General features: G+C 43.2%; 1 protein-coding gene across 1 annotated transcript in view; it reads left to right on the top strand.

Annotated features, from left to right (window-relative positions):
- Nucleotides 1-18790, top strand: part of pafah1b1a (platelet-activating factor acetylhydrolase 1b, regulatory subunit 1a) — a 28709-nt gene extending 9919 nt beyond the window's left edge. Inside the window, exons 3-11 of the mRNA XM_079165961.1 lie at nucleotides 5895-5979; nucleotides 8531-8605; nucleotides 8877-9083; nucleotides 12492-12660; nucleotides 13978-14080; nucleotides 14200-14428; nucleotides 15339-15440; nucleotides 15561-15717; nucleotides 16766-18790. Of these exons, the coding sequence (XP_079022087.1) occupies nucleotides 5895-5979; nucleotides 8531-8605; nucleotides 8877-9083; nucleotides 12492-12660; nucleotides 13978-14080; nucleotides 14200-14428; nucleotides 15339-15440; nucleotides 15561-15717; nucleotides 16766-16839 (1201 nt within the window). The 3' untranslated portion in view covers nucleotides 16840-18790. The remainder of the gene's footprint in view (nucleotides 1-5894; nucleotides 5980-8530; nucleotides 8606-8876; nucleotides 9084-12491; nucleotides 12661-13977; nucleotides 14081-14199; nucleotides 14429-15338; nucleotides 15441-15560; nucleotides 15718-16765) is intronic.
- The last annotated feature ends 1412 nt before the right edge of the window (nucleotides 18791-20202 follow it).

The raw sequence follows: 20202 nt of genomic DNA, 5'->3' as shown, positions 1-20202 counted from the left end.
ATAGCTTGTTGCTTCTGTCCTCCTCGCTTTCTTCAGTGATTCCATGATTTTAGCTTTGGTTTGGTTGTAGAGTAAGAGTATTGCTGTGTCCATGAAACGTTGAGATGAATGTTGTAAAGTGGCGCCAAAGCTCTGATTCTCAATTACTGGAAATCCTTGGCAAAAAAAAAATATATATACTTTGGGATTCTCTTCGCCCTCTCAGAGTTGGGCGGAAGAAGAAGCAAAGTACTTCCAAGTGCTGTTTTTTAAGCCAGAGAGTCCCGGTCGGGTCGGATCGTATCCGTATTCGGCTGCTCAAGCTCACTAAAGCTCCGCTAGAATTTAGCTTAGAACGTAAACAAGACTCACGTGTATGATGTCTGTTACGTTCAGGGGCAGCGGGGATTACCATGTCTTTTTTGTGTCAGTGACCAGATTTGTAGATAAAAGGCCAAAGCGTATACCTTGTTTCATTAATTGCACTGATTTGCAAATATTCCCTTGTTGGGTTCAGAGACGCAGTATTTATATGGTTGTCATATAGCTGTAGTAGTACTTCGGTATTTGAGTATGACAGGTGCCTCCTATGTGGATAGCACACAGACATTAGTTGCAGGAACACACAGACACTCAGCCTCACATTTTCAGTTCCCGACAATAGCTAGTCCTCGTTTGCAGCTCTGCCCACAATAGCATTAATACAACCAGAGATACTAAAAAGGATTCCTTCCTCAATAGATAGGTTAATAATGAACCTTTCTACATGTGTGATGGGAAGCCTGGTCTCTCTGTGCTCTGCCTGTTCTTGTTATCCTCTATTTATCCGAGCTTGAAGTACACACACCGTCGTGGGATTTAAGAAAGTACACTTAACTAGTCAAAGCTTTGGCTTCAGTTCGGCCAACAAAGCTCCGTCAGCACCATGTGACAGAAAATGTGTGCATGTTACACCCATCAGAGAAAATATGTGATTTCTTGGTGAATTTTGATGAGTAGACCATGCACACACACACCTTCTCCATAGTGAAGAATAGTCATTAAAGATACTTTACTCTTCTTTGGAGTGAAAGACTTTCCACTTTGAAGTCTTCTTCTGGCTTAAGGGTTGATCCTCACTGCTCCTAACCTATATATTCACAACCTACCCGATTCACATTGAAATTAACAGCATTGGGATAATCTCCCCCTTTAAGAAGCTTTGAGATGATTTGGGAACCAAGTAAAGGGCAGAAATGATATCTTTTATAATGTCATGTTTGATTCACTGCCTGGTTAGTGTAGGTGGTGATTACCTTGAGGAGATGTGCTTCATGTCTCAGTCACCAACGCCTGGCGCTCCGCCTCATTAGTCAAGCAAGAGAAATGGATCGGTTACAGTTTTCATGGAGACCCAACAGTAACTGGGCAATTATGCAATCCTGTCATATGATTTTTGTGGAATGCTTCTATCAGCTGTTCAGTACTCGGCTGTTAGGGTTGTGAAGCTTGACAAAATGCTCATCTTACTCGTTTATAGACTTCCCCTCAACTCTAAACAAACGCATGCCTTCAGTAAATAGAGCAGTTAATACCAGTTCTACAAAAGATTCCCAGATTCTTCAGGTCATGAAAGGCTGTCTTAGTGATATCAGCTGTTGGATGGCACATTTTCTTCATCTTATTTAGTCCCTTAAACCCCATCGGTGCCATTGAAAGTGAGAAAGAAATGTTGACCTCTTATGAACAGACTCGATGCCTCACTGTTGAGTTTTCTGTTTTATTGTCTTCCTTTTGCTGCTTTGTCTGTCAAAGCACTTTGTAAACTCAGTTGTTAAAGGTGCTATACAAATCAAGTTATTATTATTATTATTATTATTATTATTATTATTATTATTATTATTGAAAAGGAGAAGTGAAGGAATCACATGGGTGTGTTGCGTCTGTGACACTTATGACAAAAATCTGGAAGATATCTGCATAAAGCTGCACATTTTGTAGAACTAGCTCAGTTTTAGTCCTGAAAAGAAGTCCTACGCTTTGCCAAGTTTCCACAGTCTTTACTAGAAGATGAAGGTAAAAGAAATGTGAAATAAGTTGTTTAATCATCACATTGCCTGTGACCTTGCTGCTTGAATACTTAGCAGAGACAACAGCAGCACTGGTCTGTCGTTTCCTGCTGTTTGCACAGTGGCAATCATCTTAAAGAACAACCTGGCACAACCTTTTGTAAGCTTTATGAAGCAAAATCATCACACGGCGGTACAGTTTCAAACCGTGCATGTCTAAAGTTATGGGCAATGTGCTCATGGGGAACACAAAACTGTGAGGTTTGATATATGCCCGTGAAAAGAAAAATCCATAGGACGGTGAATTGTATATGTGCAGAGGGATCTTTCAGGGAGTAGACTTGAACTTCCTCCTATTAAACATTTATCAGCAGTTTTGAAAGATTGAACAGGTCCAACATCGTCTGGTCTAGAAATACTCTCGCCTCTTAGAGAGATATATGGCACAGGGCAATGGCCTGAGCCAGGCAAGCAAAATCTCCTTGTGTGTAAGATTTATTAGAGCATTTAGAGTCTGTAGCTGATGAGAGAGCTGTATGCTCATGTGAAGGGTTGTGTTTCTTCAACATTTAGGCAGAGTGGGTGGGTAGCTCACTGTGTCTGTAATTAAACGTATCATAAGTGGTGCTTTGTCAAGAGAGGACTCGTAGTGTCTTTGTTGGGGAGTTATGTCCAGGCTCTATAAAATCAGTAGTCATCGGTCACTTAATTTTAAGAGATTGTGAAGTGTTAAGGTGCCAATGACCAGGTACAGCTTAATCTGTTCTGAACTCATTGAGATGCTCTGTATGTATATTAGTGTGGCGGCTCTGTTGATAAGTGTTTCTCAATGAGCACGTATTGGGAGGAAGTGATGTCACTGGCAGACATGCTGGGCGGTTGACTCACCTCTCTGTTCAGAAGGATGAGGTCATCTCTTCCCGTCTGTCTGTGTCACAGACTGCTTCCCTCTCACTCCATTAAGGGTTTACAGTACATGAGAGAGCAGCTCTGATCGCAACATTGATGTAATATAAATTACTTTCATAAAGACATTGCTGTTGTAGGGTTTTGGACAGTTAGTGATGAGTATTGTTTTCAGCCCTTTGATCTTATTGAAATGGTAGAAGTTTACAGCTACAATGTGGGCTTTTCAGGCTCTTCTATTGTTCTTTCCCCCTCTTCTATGTGTCCTCTCTGTCCGTGTGCTGGCCTCCTCTTCACTATCTCCTCATCACGTCATCTAGTTGTGGCTAGTAACCATGGAAACCAGCCCCTTTTCTCTCCATCCTGTCGACATTAATACACACATTTATATATTTTATTCTCAGTCTTTGGGGACTGGATATATTGAACACTGCATGATTTTTGCCCCCCATTTTGTTCCCTTGCTTTGCTGTGTGGTGCCGTTTTGTGCATATTGTATAGTGTGATGTTCTTGCACCATGCAAACGCTCTTTCAATATTTTGAATATGATTACCAATTCGTCCCCGATACTCGTCCTCCATGTGTTTTGCATACTCACTGACCTCTGTGGGGCAACCTGTGTCTTTATAGTTTTACAAGACTGAAAGGAGAATATCCACCACTTTGCTTGTATCCTCCATAGCGCTACATGTACAGTAACTCATCAAAGCCCTGCAAAGGATGAGATTCCTGCATAGAAGGAATATACTTATGTAGAGCCCTTGAAAGCCTTTACATACTTAATATCTTTTTAGTCATGTCAGGTCAGAGTTTGGTACATCTAGGTTATCTTCTGAATATACTTGATCCTCTGAATTGGACTGTAAACGGCTGGTTTGATATCTTATTGGTTTTATTGGAAGCACTCTTGCTTCATAAACGACGACAAACCTCGGGGTCAGTGCCTTAAACTTGCATTCTTTGACATGGCCAGCAGGGGGGAAACAATTCTGATTGTATAGAAGTCGACGAGAAAATGAAAATCTCACTTGGTCTATTACCTCAGTATAAATTGTATTATGGTCCCATTTAGAGTAAAATAGACTATAAAGCAGGGTGTGTTTTAGGGCGGGGCTACAGTGTGATTGACAGGTCGCTGCCCAGCGTTGTCTAGTCTGGGAGTGTTCTGTGTGGTGTTCTTATAACTGAAGTGTTTCCAGTTCATGAAAGTTTGTTGCATTTTAGTTGCTTAAATGTGTCTCGGGTGTACTTAGCTCCACCCTCTCTTGTCACTTCCAGTTGAAAAAACAAAACAAGATGGCGACGTCTATAATACCAACCTCAAGGTTTCAAATCGGCAGTCCTCTTCTTATAAACAGTCTGTGGCTGACACACCCACACCACATCAAAGTCTTCTTTGTGCCTCACCTGCAGCTTCCTTTGCCAGCTTCTACACTTTCTCAGACCTGCTAGCACACCTCAGCCCCCCCCCCCCCCCCCCCCCCCCCCCCATTCTAGACTTGAGGCAGGCAGGCTGTCACAGGAGAAGATAACCTCCTGCTAACCTTGAGCTGTAATAAGGGCTGCTCCTGTTGTCTCTGGGATTCAGGTGGGCAGAGGGCTTAACACTGACCAAGAGGGCACAGGGGGCACAGGCTGACAGATTGTACACCCCCCACCCCCGCCCCCCCTTCACATTGGCACCTCAAAGCCTTGTCTGCCTGACAGCTTGTCTGGCATTAGTGGAGGGGAACACAGGAGGGCTGGAATCAAGGAAATATTGTATTAATATTAGAGTAAAATAGCATTTTTATCAGATATTCATGAATTCAGTGTCTTTCTTGCACCTCATATTGCAGTCTTTGTTCAGTCGGTTATTTTTTTTTTTTTTAATAGAAAAACTGAAAACTAAAGTAAGAAGAAAAACAAAACCTACTCTGAAGAAATAACCAGCGTTCTAATGAGTTTGATCATTGAAGGATTCCATTAGCTAAACAATGCTAGTCAAGTTAGCAAATAGTTTAGAGACACTGGTAAACATAAATGAGAAGCTAGAGTTGGAAGACCCTCTATGCTTCACAGCATTATGGTTTCTCTATTATTTTTTATTATTTCTGGCTGTTCGGTTATTGCATCCCCTCCTCATGTGTGTCATTGGTAAAGTCCATATTGTACAACTCAAATATGGCTGCTCTACTTAAATGTATTCTTAAGGCATTGACATAACAGACATGCAGTAAAATGGCTGTGATCAGTATGTAAAATAATACTATAACACCAACATATTCCCTTATGTTCCCTTATGGCAGCCCATGTCTGTCTAGTCTATTGTCTGTCCTATCTGGACATCTCTCCACATATTTAAAATAGTTGGATAAAATCACACCTCTGCTACCATCCCCACCATCTTTGTGCCGGCTTTCCGAAAGGTGTGCCATCTTTGAATGTTTTGTCTGCAAACTAGTAAAATAGTAAAAGTATCCAGAAGCGGTTCAGTTGTCTGGCCTCTCCATGCGTTCTCCGTCTGTCAGTCTTTTTCTCTGTCTGATGGTGGGAGGTACGCTGACTCTCATTCCCCCAATATCTGCACCATGGGGAGTCATCCCTTCCCATTATTTGCCCAGAGCAACAAGAGCTCATTATCGAAGCCAGACAGATGCGTTATGTGTTCCCAATTTGTGTCAAATAGGCAGAGAAGAAGGGTGTGTGTGAGAAAGCAGGAGACTGTCTGTCTGTATTGTTATAGGTAGTGCTAGACTGCATTCTTGCATACCAAGCATTTTTATTCTTAGTTAGAAGCACGATAACACAGTCTGGATGTGTAACATTTCCATCTTTTGTCTGACACGTTTCCTGAACATGCACATTTTCTGTCTTTTGTTTTACAGTGTTGAATACAACTACATCACTCGTGGCACTGTAACAACTATCTTGTCTGCTAATCAGGAGAACTAATTATGGGTCCTCTTTGTCTGTTTCAGAAATCGAGCAATAGCCGATTATCTACGTTCCAATGGATACGAAGAAGCATATTCCACTTTCAAGAAGGAGGCGGAGTTAGATAATGTGAGTAGATTACGGGTTGACACACACGCATCCGCACAGCCAATCAGAACCAATTTATACCAACAATATGCCTTGATTTCCACTTTATTTCTCATTTTAGTCAACATGTTCGCGGATGTGACCGGGAGCACCTGCAGCCAATTATTGTCTGATTAGGGCGTCTATGCTACAAGCTGCTGCTGGGTCATCTTGAGAAAAGCTTTTATCCACTTGTACATATTACATTTACAACAGAGTGGGACATACTGCTTTTTTTCCCCTGGTGAAATGAGAATATTTTGGGGGTTGAATATGTTTGCAATACACTGTACTATTGTGCCGTTTAGTCTATTTCTATGATGTGTATTATGTGTCGTGTAGGTGTTAATTAGTTTTAGCATTGAGATCATGTTGTACTGCGTTGCATTATATTGAATGCTGACGCCTCGTGTATGTAAATAGAGAAGTCAAAAAACTATAAATGCCTTTCAATATAATGTAATCCAGTACGACACCACCTTTAAACTATAACCTTAATAATAAACATATAATTGACTCAACACATTATAACTAAGATGGTACAGGTGGACCCAATAAAGTGGCAGCTGAGTTTATTTTCCCCCTTAAATATTCTGAATAACACACAACACTGCTAGAAACCGTGACCTGGGCTGAGTTCTCGTTTGTCATTTTGTACCTTTTCCTCTTCTCTTTGTTTGCTACCCTTGATTGTCCAGTGCAACCATTGTATTGCTGTCATAACATCTTTGTTGTTTTGGACTCCTCCACATTGGATTTGAACTGAAACAATGACTGTGGTTAATGTGCCGACACATGGACTTTTAGGGTGTTTACTGTTGATAATGTTTATTCATTTAACCTTTAACTCTATTGCTCGCAAAAAGATTAAAGGTTCTATTTCAAAGCTCCATCAGAAGCTGAGCCACGCCGTGACCCTCAGATCGGTGATCTCGAGTAATCGCGATTGGACGATATGAAAATAGAAAGAGCCCTAGTGTTCATGTGACTCCCCCGCCCGCCCTCCTGCTTCTCCTGTGTCTCCTCATTCGTTCTTCTTCCAGACATTTTCTCTGTGGCAGCAGGCTGAATAATGGATGAATGGCACGGAGGGAACGGTACACCCTGTTGGGTTCTAGCGCTCAGCCACAAACACGCACCATGCTAAGCAACTAAAGTGATTCTTAACACCATTTCCCTGAGGCCACATGAGGCATTTTTGTGTCTGTGGTTAGATATTGTTCAGAGTAAACTTAATGTTCTTTACCTTAACCATTGTGGCTACTTGAGTAGCAGTTTTAAGGTTAACGCTATGAGGTTTCATAGTAGGAGTAATAAACGAGGTTCGTGCTTTAGTTTTTTTTTTTTACCTCGCAAAAGAGAATGTACATGCCTGCATGCATATATAAACATGCATATGTGTGGTTACTATCCATTGTCAACAGACTGGCTGCAGTGAAGTCTGGCACTCCACGTGCGTGTGTCTTTGTGTGTGTTGGTGTAACAGGCAGGCAGATGGCAGATTAGATGATGGCAGACTTGTCTAAACTGGGTTCCCTGCTCTCCCTCTGTGTGTGTTTTCTCTCTCTCTGCAGTGCCGCAGTTCATGTCTTTGTCTTTATATACACCTCATGTTAGCCCAAGGAATCACTTCTCGTCATTAAGAAGTGTTAAAGATGAGCCTCGGTGGTGCCTGCAACTCTCCACACCTCTAGCTCTGCTTTTGTTTCCAGCCGAGGCTCGAGTAGCTAGCTGTGAAATTGGACTGCAACGCTAATTTTCTCCCTCACTGGCACTCGTGGCTGCCTGTCAATGTGGGTTTTTAATGGTTAGTTACAGCCTCGAGGTGTTTGTTGTATGCACAGTGGCACCAAAACTGTTATATTGGGTGTATAGAATAACAAAGCTTCCCTATTCTTCTGCCATTAATGGTTTCAGCTTTACAGATTTTCTGCTTTTCAAATATCATTGGATATTTGATGGTTGGTTGGTCAAAGCAAGTTAATGAAAGACCTTAGGATCTGGGAAAAGGTGGTCAATTAATCAAGAAAATAATCGTTACCATATTGTTTTATTTGTATGTAGCGCCAGAGAAAGAAATGCCACCACATTGTTTGTTTCTTGGCAGTACAGACGGCCTCCATGTGCCATGCGGTCCGTTATGTAAAAGCTCGTGGGCAGCTTGTGGCATTAGCCTGCAGGTGGAATCAGGCGTCTGTCTGCCAGGACCGGCCACAACTTAACTTCCACCGCTGCCTCCACTGCCGGGTGTGTGGCTGTAAGCTGCCTGAGCCTTTCTTGTCTGCTGGAGATTAGTTTGTGTGAGAAGGATTAGGACCAGGATGTGTGTTTGTGTGTTGTACAGTAGGTTGGCGGTGTCTGGCAGTGAGTGTTGGCCTTTGAGGGGTGTGTTAATAATTCACTGTTCTTTCTTACTATAGACCAAAGACCCCCCCCCCCCCCCCCCACATGCCTCACCGATTACGCTGAGCCCACGACTTTGATGAGGTCTCGTCGTATGTTTAGCTGATATCCTTTCCTCTTTTCTCCACAGAATGAAGAATTGGATAAGAAGTATGCTGGCCTTTTGGAAAAGAAATGGACCTCAGTCATTAGATTACAAAAGAAGGTTTGTAGAGTTTTCTTTTTTCTCCTCCCAGAATGCTCGTGGGGATTTAAGTCTTGTGAATGGTTCATGATATTATTGCTGAATCCACTGTTGGCACTGAAAGGAAGTAAACCGTTATATGATGATTAGTTTAAACAAACATTCAACACCTGTAGAACCTTTTGCTTCATGCATTCCCTTCCTGGTGTAATTGTCTATACTATGTGCATATATCTATATCCTGAACTCTCTGCCTCTATGCGGTTAACCTGTACCTGCACGTTCTGCACAGGTGATGGAACTTGAATCCAAACTGAACGAAGCGAAGGAGGAGATCACCCTGGGTGGGCCCGTGACTCAGAAGCGAGACCCCAAAGAGTGGATCCCACGCCCACCAGAACGGTACGCGCTGAGTGGCCACCGCAGTCCAGTCACCCGCGTCATCTTCCACCCGGTCTTCAGCGTCATGGTGTCGGCTTCTGAGGATGCAACAATAAAGGTCAGTGCTGCCGGATGTTCTGAAAGAAAAGGAGCTTTCCTTCAAAAGGGGCTCTGGAACGAATGATCGCCATCTTTTTGTATTATTTGAAATGGTGTTTTAACTGTTTTTAAGGGTTCTCCGACCATATCCTGCTGAGAGCTGAGAGTCTGCAGCTTCTCCAAAGTAAAGCCACATCAGTTGATTCGCTGATTAGTTTATCGTGTTTGGGTGAAGGTGTGCAAAATCAGCAAAACCGCTTGCTTCAGGCTAATTTATAATTCATGGAAGTGGTGTCAGCTGATTTGTTGTCAGACATTAAAGGTACTATATGGGAGATTGGGAGCATTTCTGTTGTCTCTCAAAGGCTCAACATGGCAATCAGTGAGCTGGTGGCTCGCAGCTAAGCCGAGAAACTGCTTACATCAGTTTTACAATTGTGTCGGAGAACTATGGTGGCCTTCAGGTAACGTGAAAGGCTTGTTCCCTGCTCCCTCTGTAGATATTAAGGGCTCATTTTAAGATTTTTAGTTTCAGGGAGTTATACACTAATGAAAACATCGTTATGAATATTATATTCAATTTGTGCTAATAGATCCGCTAAAATGCTACATACTGAGAACTTAGATGCTGATCGTTGGTCTCTCTGAAACATCTGGTGGACTGAGTGGTGATGGAAACAGAGAAGACTTGTTAAACAGTTCGCAGGCAAACTGACTTCAATACATTTCTGTCAGTTCTTCATCTGCCTGATAAAAATCACTCTTTTTTTTCTTTTTTTTGTCTCTCTCCAAAGTAAAACGTTTTTTTGTTCTCCGTTAATTCAACATGTGCTTCCATTTCTTTCAGGGAGCGTAAACAACACTCAGCTGTGCTGAATATCAGGTTGCTATAGTAGCAGCTGAGCTATAAATACACATCTGTCAGCCCACATGTTGTCACATGACACTTTCACTGGAACATAAAGTGAGCTTTAGTGTACTACAGTAGCCACACAAGACATGCTGTTGTACAGAATATCGTTGATTTTAACAACCGTAAAATCCTGCTTTTAAAGAAGTAAAATGTTTTATCCATATATATATATATATATATATATTGATTTTGCTCTGTCGGTTTAATGCTTCTCTCCTCCCTCATCTATTATGCCTCACTCTGAAGCGTTGCCTCTGTTGCTCCCCTTCCTAGACACGCCCAGATTACACAAGTGTCTCTTTCTCCAAATTGTCCATGTATCCCTAGATTCCATATATAAACTCCGTAGTCTGTCTCTGGGCTATGTTTGCAGCAGCAGCAGCAGGTCTCCTTTGCCTCGCTGCACAATGCCAATACTCTGTTGAGCTGTTTGTTCTCTATATTTTATTCATGAGACAATGAGAGACACGTGTACATCTCCTCGGCTACACCCACACAGCAGGGATTCCTCTCTCTGTTTTGGCATCTTCTTCTTTTTCCAACCTCCCAGCATCCTGCTTCACTTATCTTCCTCTTAAAGCATCAGCTGCCCCGCCATCAGAGCAGCCCATCCTTCAGGAGAAGTCAGGCCTGGGCCCAAATCTAAAATTCAGCCCCAGCTTTCTTGCACCTCTCCTGGCTGCCTCGTCTCTCTGTGGCCTAGCCCGACTCCCCCCCCATGTGTCCTACTTTCCTCCTCCTTAAGAGCTCTGTTGAATTTTTAACTGAGGAGTAAGTAGACCTTGTGCTCTTTATTCTCTGCCACTGACTCAGAGGCTCATTGGCTTTCCACCTCATGCCAGTGAGGCTGCCTATAGCCCGATGATCACACTGAACTCCATTTTGTTTCATTTCAGTCCTTCATCCTGACATTGTGCTCATGTTGGCCTATTTTTTTGTCCTAGATCGGTATTTGGAAATTGTGGAATAAACAAGTTCAATAAAAAGATAAAAATCCCTCTACTATCCATATGATGCATATTTAGTGGGAGCCAGCAAGGGCTTTAGACTGGAAACAGCTAACAGAATACCATCCTCTCTAAAGTCTGAAGCTCACTAATGAAAAGGTTAGGTGGCCCCCAGCAGAGACTCCAGGAAGTCACTGGTCCAGGCCAGGAACCTGTACAGCTGAGTTGATCTTCTACCGAGATAGAAAGATGAGGCTGACTTGTTAACGCCTCATTAAATCTGAGATGCAAGAGGCAGTCAGAGATCTGGAACAGGGAGAAAGAATGCCCGTCTTTTCCCTTATTCATGTGTAGGGTGTTGGGTGTCACATTTTCTTTTCTGTAGACGTACCTGCCTCCCTTTCGACTCTTTATTTTCTTACACTCCTTTTAGTTCTGCCATTCTCTGGTCCTCCCCCTCTCGTATCTCGTCCTCTCTCCTCTGCTATCGTGGCAGGTTTTTGCATGTCAAGATGTTACGTTGAGTTCAGCTCTAACCTTTTACAGTATGTAAATCAGCAGGTCCTGGGCGGAGCGCTGTGCTCAGTCAGACGTGTCAACCAGAGGCTAGGTTCATTTAAACAACGGCAAACTGCTCGGGTGTCTCCTTACTCGCTGCTTTCTTCATAAACGACGTATACAAAGAAAGACTTTGTGTTATTGTTGAACTTTTGAATGGCATTTTCTCTGAAAGAATGTAAACTATTAATCACAAGGAAGTAGGGCAAGTTTCCTGCTGTAATAATGCCCTGGAGGAATGCCAGGGGGAACTGTTGGTGAGACGGCATTGAGTTACAATTAGTTAATGGATTATGTGTGCTTTAGATGCTGCTGCTAAACACTGTTATATGGTTGTAAGCCTGGTGCATCTCCAAACGCGTTTACTGCACTGAACTTCTCCAGGATAACCCCCCCCCCCCCCCCCTGCACTTTGTACCTTGCGGCCATCTGCACTGTCTGTAGCTTCCTTTTTGGGGGAGGGGGGGGGGGGGGGGTGGTCACCGTCTGCCCCAAATCCCCCAGCCCAAGGAGGGTTTATCCCTCCGTGACAAACGTCTGTCTGCTTGAAATCCTGAAATTCAACAGCTTTCTCAGGCTAGAAAATGAAGCTTACTACTGTACGCTCCATATTCTGCTTGTACTCAAACTGGCATCGCCAAACTCGGCTCAATAAGCTGTCTCTCTGTGTTTATCAGGCCTGACTGTTACCCTAAGCAGCATCTTGGCACATGCGTCCCTTCCATTAGCAACAGAAATGTGCCGCAGAGCTGTATGAGCTCTCTTAAGGCGACTGTCATTGTAGTACGGCCGTTTACACCATTTGCATATCATGTTTTTGGGGATCGTAATGTGACTTCCCTGGACAGCCTGGTTCTGCTGCGCTGCCCAGCTGAGAAAGGAGGGGCGACTGGGCCACAGATGATGTGACATTTGGGGTCTTTGCTAGGGTTTGGAAAAGGGATTCAATGTGAAAATGAACAGCATACGTGTATGAAGCTAATGCATGAATGCGTTCTCTTTCATTCAGGTGTGGGACTACGAGACGGGGGACTTTGAGCGCACACTGAAGGGCCACACGGACTCGGTGCAGGACATCTCTTTTGACCAGACCGGCAAATTGCTAGCATCCTGCTCTGCAGACATGACGATCAAGCTGTGGGATTTCCAAGGCTTTGAGTGCATCCGGACCATGCATGGTAAATGTAGCTTGTGACTGCACACAGGGCTCAGGTGGTGCAGATGCTGTTCGTTATCACACTTGATGCTATTGATGAGCCTCAATCTGCTCCAATTCACAGCACACAACCAGCAGTTCTAGCCGCCATGTCTGCTCCCCACGACAATATGCTACAAGATCCACCTCCTCTCATAATGTGTCATGTCAATTGTAAAGAATTGGTTTGTTTTTTTAAAAGCCTTCCTACATTATTTCATTTTTATTTTGAGAATCTACGTCCCCGTTGGTCATGTCTTCCACTGTCTTCTCTGCAGGCACACACACACACACACACACACACACACACACACACACACACACACACACACACACACACACACACACACACACACACACACACACACACACACCACTTTCACACCCTAATTGCCAAGTAAATGATGGCAGCAGTCTACATGTGCCCTCAGGCCCTGCTGATTTTAAGGATTTTATTTTTTTCCTTGTTGGAATTGTCAGAAGGCCCCCCCACCAACCAGCCAGCAGCAGCCCAAACAACGTGAAGCATTTAGTTCTCCTCTTCATCAGTCTGCTAGAAGTGCCCATTAATGTCCGACTGTGAAGCAAACGTCAATGAAAATGAGTGAAATAAATAAGCCTCCTTAGTGAACAGACGAGAAGCGATCTGGCATTCTTACATTCATGCTGGAGTTTTAAATACTGCATTTTGTTAAAAATCAGCAGCATATTTCAGCGGTTGCCAATTTTTTTTGTTATTGTAAAGGAGGGTGTGAGCTCCTGGCTCACTTCCTCAAACAGACGAGCTGAGTTTACACTGATTTCTGTCTGAAACCTGTTAAATTGAGCCCGCTGTCTAGATTTGCTCCATTTCCTCTCCATCCTCCTTTATACCCACGTCTCATTCATTTTACATTTATCCACTCAACCTTTCCTCCCCCCATTCCCTTTTTCCTTTTTTACACCTTAAAAAAAATAATGCTAACTGGTAAAATAGATTAGTGCCATTGGTGACAGCAGTTTAATTATCCTCTTCATTGTAGCCTGATGGCATGTGACTGTGCGCGCACACACACACATATAAGCTGGCCTTTTAGAGTACACTTACTGTTGTCTTCATCTGTTTAGCAGCTTAAATATGGCCCAGCATCTAGGTAATTAGCCATCTCTTATTCTCCGCGGAACAAAGTAAGCTCCAACGAATTGGCTGCCGCGCTTGTCATTTAATTGGCTAGTTGCGACCAAACCCAGCGTTTTTGTGCACTGTTGGTGGCTGAAGACGTAAAACAAAGATCTTGTTTTTTCTCTTTCTGTTTTCCAGGACACGACCACAATGTTTCTTCTGTAGCCATCATGCCCAACGGAGATCACATTGTTTCTGCCTCAAGGGACAAAACCATGAAAATGTGGGAGGTGGCAACTGGGTACGTGCCCTCCAGAAACATCCTTAAATCCACAGTTATTGTTTTTTAAAGCATGCTATTCTGTTAATCACATCCACTGTGACAACATGCTGACTCCTTTACTGTTGTCTGTGGATCAGCTATTGTGTGAAGACCTTCACGGGCCACCGGGAGTGGGTCCGTATGGTTCGGCCCAACCAGGACGGCACGCTGATCGCCAGCTGCTCCAACGACCAGACGGTGCGCGTGTGGGTCGTGGCCTCCAAAGACTGCAAGGCCGAGCTGCGGGAGCACGAGCACGTGGTCGAGTGCATCGCCTGGGCACCGGAGAGCGCACATCCCACCATCCAAGACGCCACAGGCTCCGAGGTAAAGGAAAACATCTGCACACCTCGATGGTTTGGTGGAAGCCAACTACACTGTAGATGTACACTGTGTTCCTTCTCTACAAGAACCGACCAGCTTGAAGTGAAGTGCATAATCTGGCTGGATATCAGCATGGCCTCCCTCCTCATGCCTTGTGATCACAAGTGTGTCTAATTGTAAACTTGTCAGATTGAAACAATATTTGCCCCGGCAGCAGTCTAACCTGTGAGCAGTTAAAAACACTGTTCGGCTTGTACAGAAGCTGATTTTTTTGTGTGTTTTGTTTCTTAACTGAAGTGAAACATGCACAAAACACCCCAGGTATTTATTTGCGGTGTTCTGTTACAGTTAGTGCCTAATTTGTTGTATTTCTATTTTTAATTTAAGTAAAATTAAAGGCAAACCGTACAGAGATTTGTATATTATATATTGACTCATAAAATGTTCAACAAAAAACACGGTTATGTTTGGTAGAGATGAAGAAATCTGGCTTTGTGAATGTGACGTTTGCTCATTTTGTTAAATAATCAGTTTCATGATTGCTTCATTTCTGCTTAGATATTTTTAAACCCAAACATTTTAACCAACCAAAGCAGTGAAACGTGGCTTCACTGATTCTCTGGTTATTGCTTAGATGCACCTGTTTGAACACGATCTCCATTGAAGCAGTTAAAACTATCCAGCAGGTAGTGAGTGTTAGTCCCAGTTTGCCTGACTAAATGTTGCAGGTAATGAATTTATTTAAGCTAATCTCTGTTTCCCCATTGATAACGAGTCCTTTTTTTATTCTAGCGTAACAAGAATTGATGATATTATTCAAAATACTTTGTAGTATTTGGTCATTGATTCTGCTTGGTATTAGTTTTGCACCATTACTGCTATTTGATTTTCCTTTTTTGTTGTTCTTAACCAGGCTAAGAAAAGTGGTAAGCCTGGCCCGTTCCTGCTGTCCGGCTCCAGAGACAAAACCATCAAGATGTGGGATGTTAGCATTGGCATGTGCCTTATGACACTGGTGAGGACCATCTCAGGCTAAAGCCTTTCATTATGTTCATGTATGGATCCAGAGAAAACATTGTATATTGTTGTATTAGTTTGAAGCGAGTGTCTCCAGCAGCGTGTGTTTGTCTCCCAGGTCGGCCATGATAACTGGGTGCGTGGAATCCTCTTCCACCCTGGAGGCAAGTTTATTGTGAGCTGTGCAGACGATAAGACCTTAAGGATCTGGGACTACAAGAACAAGCGCTGCATGAAAACCCTGTGTGCCCACGAACACTTTGTTACCTCTCTGGGTAAGCAGCCCCTCACCCACCCCCTCAAAACAAATGTAAACAGCCTCATCCTTGTTGTTGTTTGACCAGTCGGTCTCCTGAGGTGCAACAGGAACCTTTTTATTCAACGTCCATTGGACAATCGAGCTGCTTTCACAAACATGTGCTGTAGCCGAAGGTTGAATCGCGGTAAAGAAGCCCGGTGCTTCCACCGCGGTGTGTTCAGGGTCCTGAGGGTTGCTGAGCAGCTGGGGGTTTAAGAGGTAGACGAGCGCTCCAGGATTTTCCCGCCTCCCCCTCTGTGTATCTGCAGCTTTTCAGCAGATCAAGGCTTGCTAACTCTCTCGAGGAGCTCTTCAGCCAACTTCTCCTTGGCACGCCGTTTGAAAGCCAGTCCTCTTAAATCCTCCTTCAACCAAAGAGGATATATCGCTGTGAGCTATTGATGTGAGGAATTCTGGAGCAGTGTGTAAAAAGACAAAGCACCCTTTGTTTGAAATCATTGTAGAAAAAAATGTATTCTCCCCCATTTTTAATACGCATTGTCCTAACACAATAACAAGCGGCTTCCCCAAAGCTGTTTGCATTTAAATAGCCTGATAACCGGTTCATTATTCATTAACCAACCAGTAGTGAGCGATGTATCAATGATGTCACTTTCAAGGTCTCAAACAGGAACACTGTAATAACATTATCATCGTCTCGGCCAACCAGAGTGCCCCAGTAGGTCAACTCAATCTCATCCACACTTTTCTCTATTTTTGTGGCCATTTTTCATTATCTTTTTATGAATGCGGCTATTTTTCTTGCTCTGGAAGACGACGCTCTGATTGGTCAATTATCCTCACACAGGTGGAAATGGCCGTCAATGACAGAGATCTTATCTGCTCATTGGCTGTATGATTCTAGTATTGTCTGCCTAAATAGTGAATATTTATACCGTGTCCGTGGGTTAGCCCACCGTTAGTACCTCAGAGAACTCTCATCTCTCTCTGAGGTGTGTTCAGATGTTTTATTGAAATGGTTTTTCCTTTCTTTCCATTCTGATGATCTTTTGTGTCTCCTACAGATTTCCACAAGGCTGCTCCCTACGTGGTCACTGGGAGTGTAGATCAAACAGTAAAAGTGTGGGAGTGCCGCTGATTTTGACCTTGGAGGATTGGACCACCACCCCCAATTACCCAGGCGCTCCTCTGGATCCCTCCTGCCATCCTTCACCCCCCCCCCCCTCCCCTCCCCCTCCCCTCCCCCCTCCCTCCTCCCCCTCACCTAACCTAAACCTCATCCGCACATCATCTCCGGCTGCACTTACCACCATGGTTATTTACCTATCGCGCTCTCTGGTCCAATAACTATTGTCCTTCTATGTAAATTATTCCTGGATGTAGATCGAGCTATTAAATGTTACACAAAAAAAGTATTCTTGCATGGTAATCCAAAATTGTATACTGTAAATTTACATAACGTCTAGAAGTACCATAGGTTTACCACGGGGCAGCCTTACCGACCAACTGAAGGCAGATGTTTTTGACTGGGTGTAAAATGTAGGGCACTAAAAAAAACCATAATTTAAGAAATGACAGTGTCTTTATGTGTAAGATTTATTTTTGTCTATTTTTTTATTTAGGAATTTTCTTTTCTTTTCTGTAATTTCCCTCCTTCACTGTCGTAGTCTGTTGGTGCCTAGCTTGGTGAAAACTTTCATGAGACGAGGCTGGAAAAGCATTTATGATGCGATAAGATTGTCTGTGGGGCTTTGTTATTGAAATAATCTCTAGCTTTATAACATCACTTCTCAAGTGTGCATACCATTTCTCTTCATGTGGAACTAGGTAATATTTTAATGGCTGTATATACGAATACTTCAAACTGTTGTCCTTGGACCTTCGGGGGCTTAAAGACCAGCTTTGTACTCTTGTCATGGTGGCACATGAACCACTGCTATAGGCTTTAGATAAATTATCCCATTTAATGAACCTGCAGCGAGGAATGAGAAGTTAAAACGTAGAGAGCAAGTCCGGGCTCACAGTATCACCTGAGAGGAGTTCAGGGACTACACCTGATTCAGCTCCAGTACTTGACCCGGGGTGCGTTCCCCTTTTTAGGAGAAGACTTCCTGTGACCTTTGCATGTGAGTCTTTGGTTGAACTGAAGCCTCTGTCCACTTCTAGTCCCCCGTCCCGGGGTTCGGTATACCATAGGAATTATGTAGAGCCAGAAGAAGCTCGGTTCTCCCGTTGCGCCTCTGAAGGCCACAAACGGTGTTGTGTAAAAATAAACCCGCTTAAGAGGAAAACATTAACGGCATGATGAGGAGTCAAAGTGAGCCCCCATGGGTTTGATATCTGGGATGTGCAAAGATCTCGAATTTCTGAGGGGTGCAATATATGTTCTGCATTATAAAAATGGTTTTGAGTAAAAAGAAAATAATAAAAAAAAAATCAGTTTTCTGTGAAAATATGAAATGTAAATTTAGCTTATTAAGAGATTTGGCAATTTTGTATTATCGCACTAAAGGGTGAACTGGATTGGAATTTAGGATTAGTGAGGAGATGCTAGCAGCAGACACGCTAGGCGATCTGTGGATGCTGTTCTGTCTGTAGAGGGGTCTGATGCTGAGGTGTGTTTTTAAAGCGCTCCTCACTGTAACGAGATGACAGATCCTGGATCAGACTTGCTGTAAGGGGGGAGGACGCAAAAAGAAAAGCCTGAGCAGCAAGGATCTCTACAGGCAAACCCCACAGATCCACTCACACGTCTTCTGAGTGGCTTCCCTCAAATGTTCAGCTTCTGATCTTTGTGGAGCTGTAACTGTAAACCAGTCCACGCTGTAGAAACAACCATTCCACTCCCCTTGGAGGACAAAACAAAAAAAAAACCAATGAAACATCTTGCTTCTAACTGTAGCCGACAAGGTGATTCATGAATCTTGCACATCCCTGTTTTCACTAAATCTTTGGTCCTTTTTAATGATGACCAAAGGCAACATTGAAATTTAATGATGTTGATAAAATGCATAAACGTATACTTTCTGATTTAGCCTTTTCATTCCAATGCAGTTCTCGGCTAATAAAGAATTCCACTGCTTAACTGATCATCTTTATCTTCGCTTCTTTGCCACTTCTTCCTCTCTCTCTGCGTGTCCTGGATGTGGTGATCTGCTGCTCAAAGCCTAATGTGACCTGTTGATGTAGCACCGCTGCATGTGAACCGGCACCGGACGCAGGAGCTGTCTGAGCGATCTTATTCTACAAATCTTAAATATTGGATCCTATCGAAGGCCAATTGGTTTGAATTGTGAGAGGGGGAGATGCGCTTATTTGCTCTCTTGCTGAAGAAATTCTACTAACCACTAACTGATACGGTTAAGCGCCACTTTGAGTCTTGTTCACCAGAGATGTCATTCGGCATTAATAAGCATTACAAATTTATCAATTAATACCGAAAATACATCTTAGTAGACTAAGACCAGAACGACCGATTAGTCAACTAAGAAGCTCCGAAGAAGGGGAATAAATAACTCACTATATATATTTGTTTATCCACACAAAAAACCGTAAAATCGACAATATGCCGTTTAACGTGCTGGAATATTTCTCACCCGGTAACTTGTTGAATGCTTTTTTTTTTATGGAATTTGTGAACAAAATATTTGGAATTTCCCCAGTAAAATACAGTATCGCACAAACATGACTCATCTATTCTCTCAGCAAGAAAGCGGATACGCGTACTTCCCAAAAAACATGAACTTGTTCCTCTCACAGTGCTGGGGCCTTGGTCGACTGGCTCGATGAGTTGAGCGCTGTTGGTTGTAGAACGGCTGGTTTTGTTGCGTGTGTGGTGCTATTTGAAGGAGGTCTACTACCTCCTCTGTAAATGCAATGGGATTGTGGCAGACTAGGACGTCCCAAAGGAGAAACCCTCTTTCAGGAAATATAAATCATGTCTCCCTTTTGGTGTGTGCCCCCCCCCCCCCTTACAAAGATCTTATTTCTTTTCTTTCTACCAGCTGTTTCCTCTGTCCTAACTTCTGAGGCAGAGATTTTGGGATAATTTTGTAGTACAACTTGGCATGAATAAGGAAGATGCCTATGTGTTAAATGTTCTAGCTGAAGCCAAAAATGGAGACGTTTGTCAGTACAATCTGGTTTATCTTGAGAAATCAGTCTCCTTTTGTTGTTAATAATGACGCTAGTCTCCTCAGGGACACACTATGACATGCCAGACCATAAAATGTAAATTAAAAAAACGTATTCCCTTCCTTGATTTTATTCAAGGAGGTTGTTTATGAAAGGTCAGGATGATGTGTGTTCTGTTTCTTTTGTAAGAATCTGTGATAAAGATACAACACAGCTGCTGGAGTTGTGTGCAAGTGTCTGCCCTGATGAAGAAAAATCCCCTTTCCCCATTTGCAGGTCCCAAACAATCCCTGTTCTGCTCTGGTGTGAGAAACGACCCACAGACGGGCTCTGACTGTCCACAGACGGGCTCTGACTGTCCACAGAC

The sequence above is a fragment of the Pholis gunnellus genome, assembly GCF_910591455.1.
Source record: "Pholis gunnellus genome assembly, chromosome: 9".
NCBI lineage: Eukaryota > Metazoa > Chordata > Actinopteri > Perciformes > Pholidae > Pholis > Pholis gunnellus.
The sequence above is the reverse complement of the archived record's forward strand: the minus strand, read 5'-3'. Positions and strand labels throughout refer to the sequence as shown.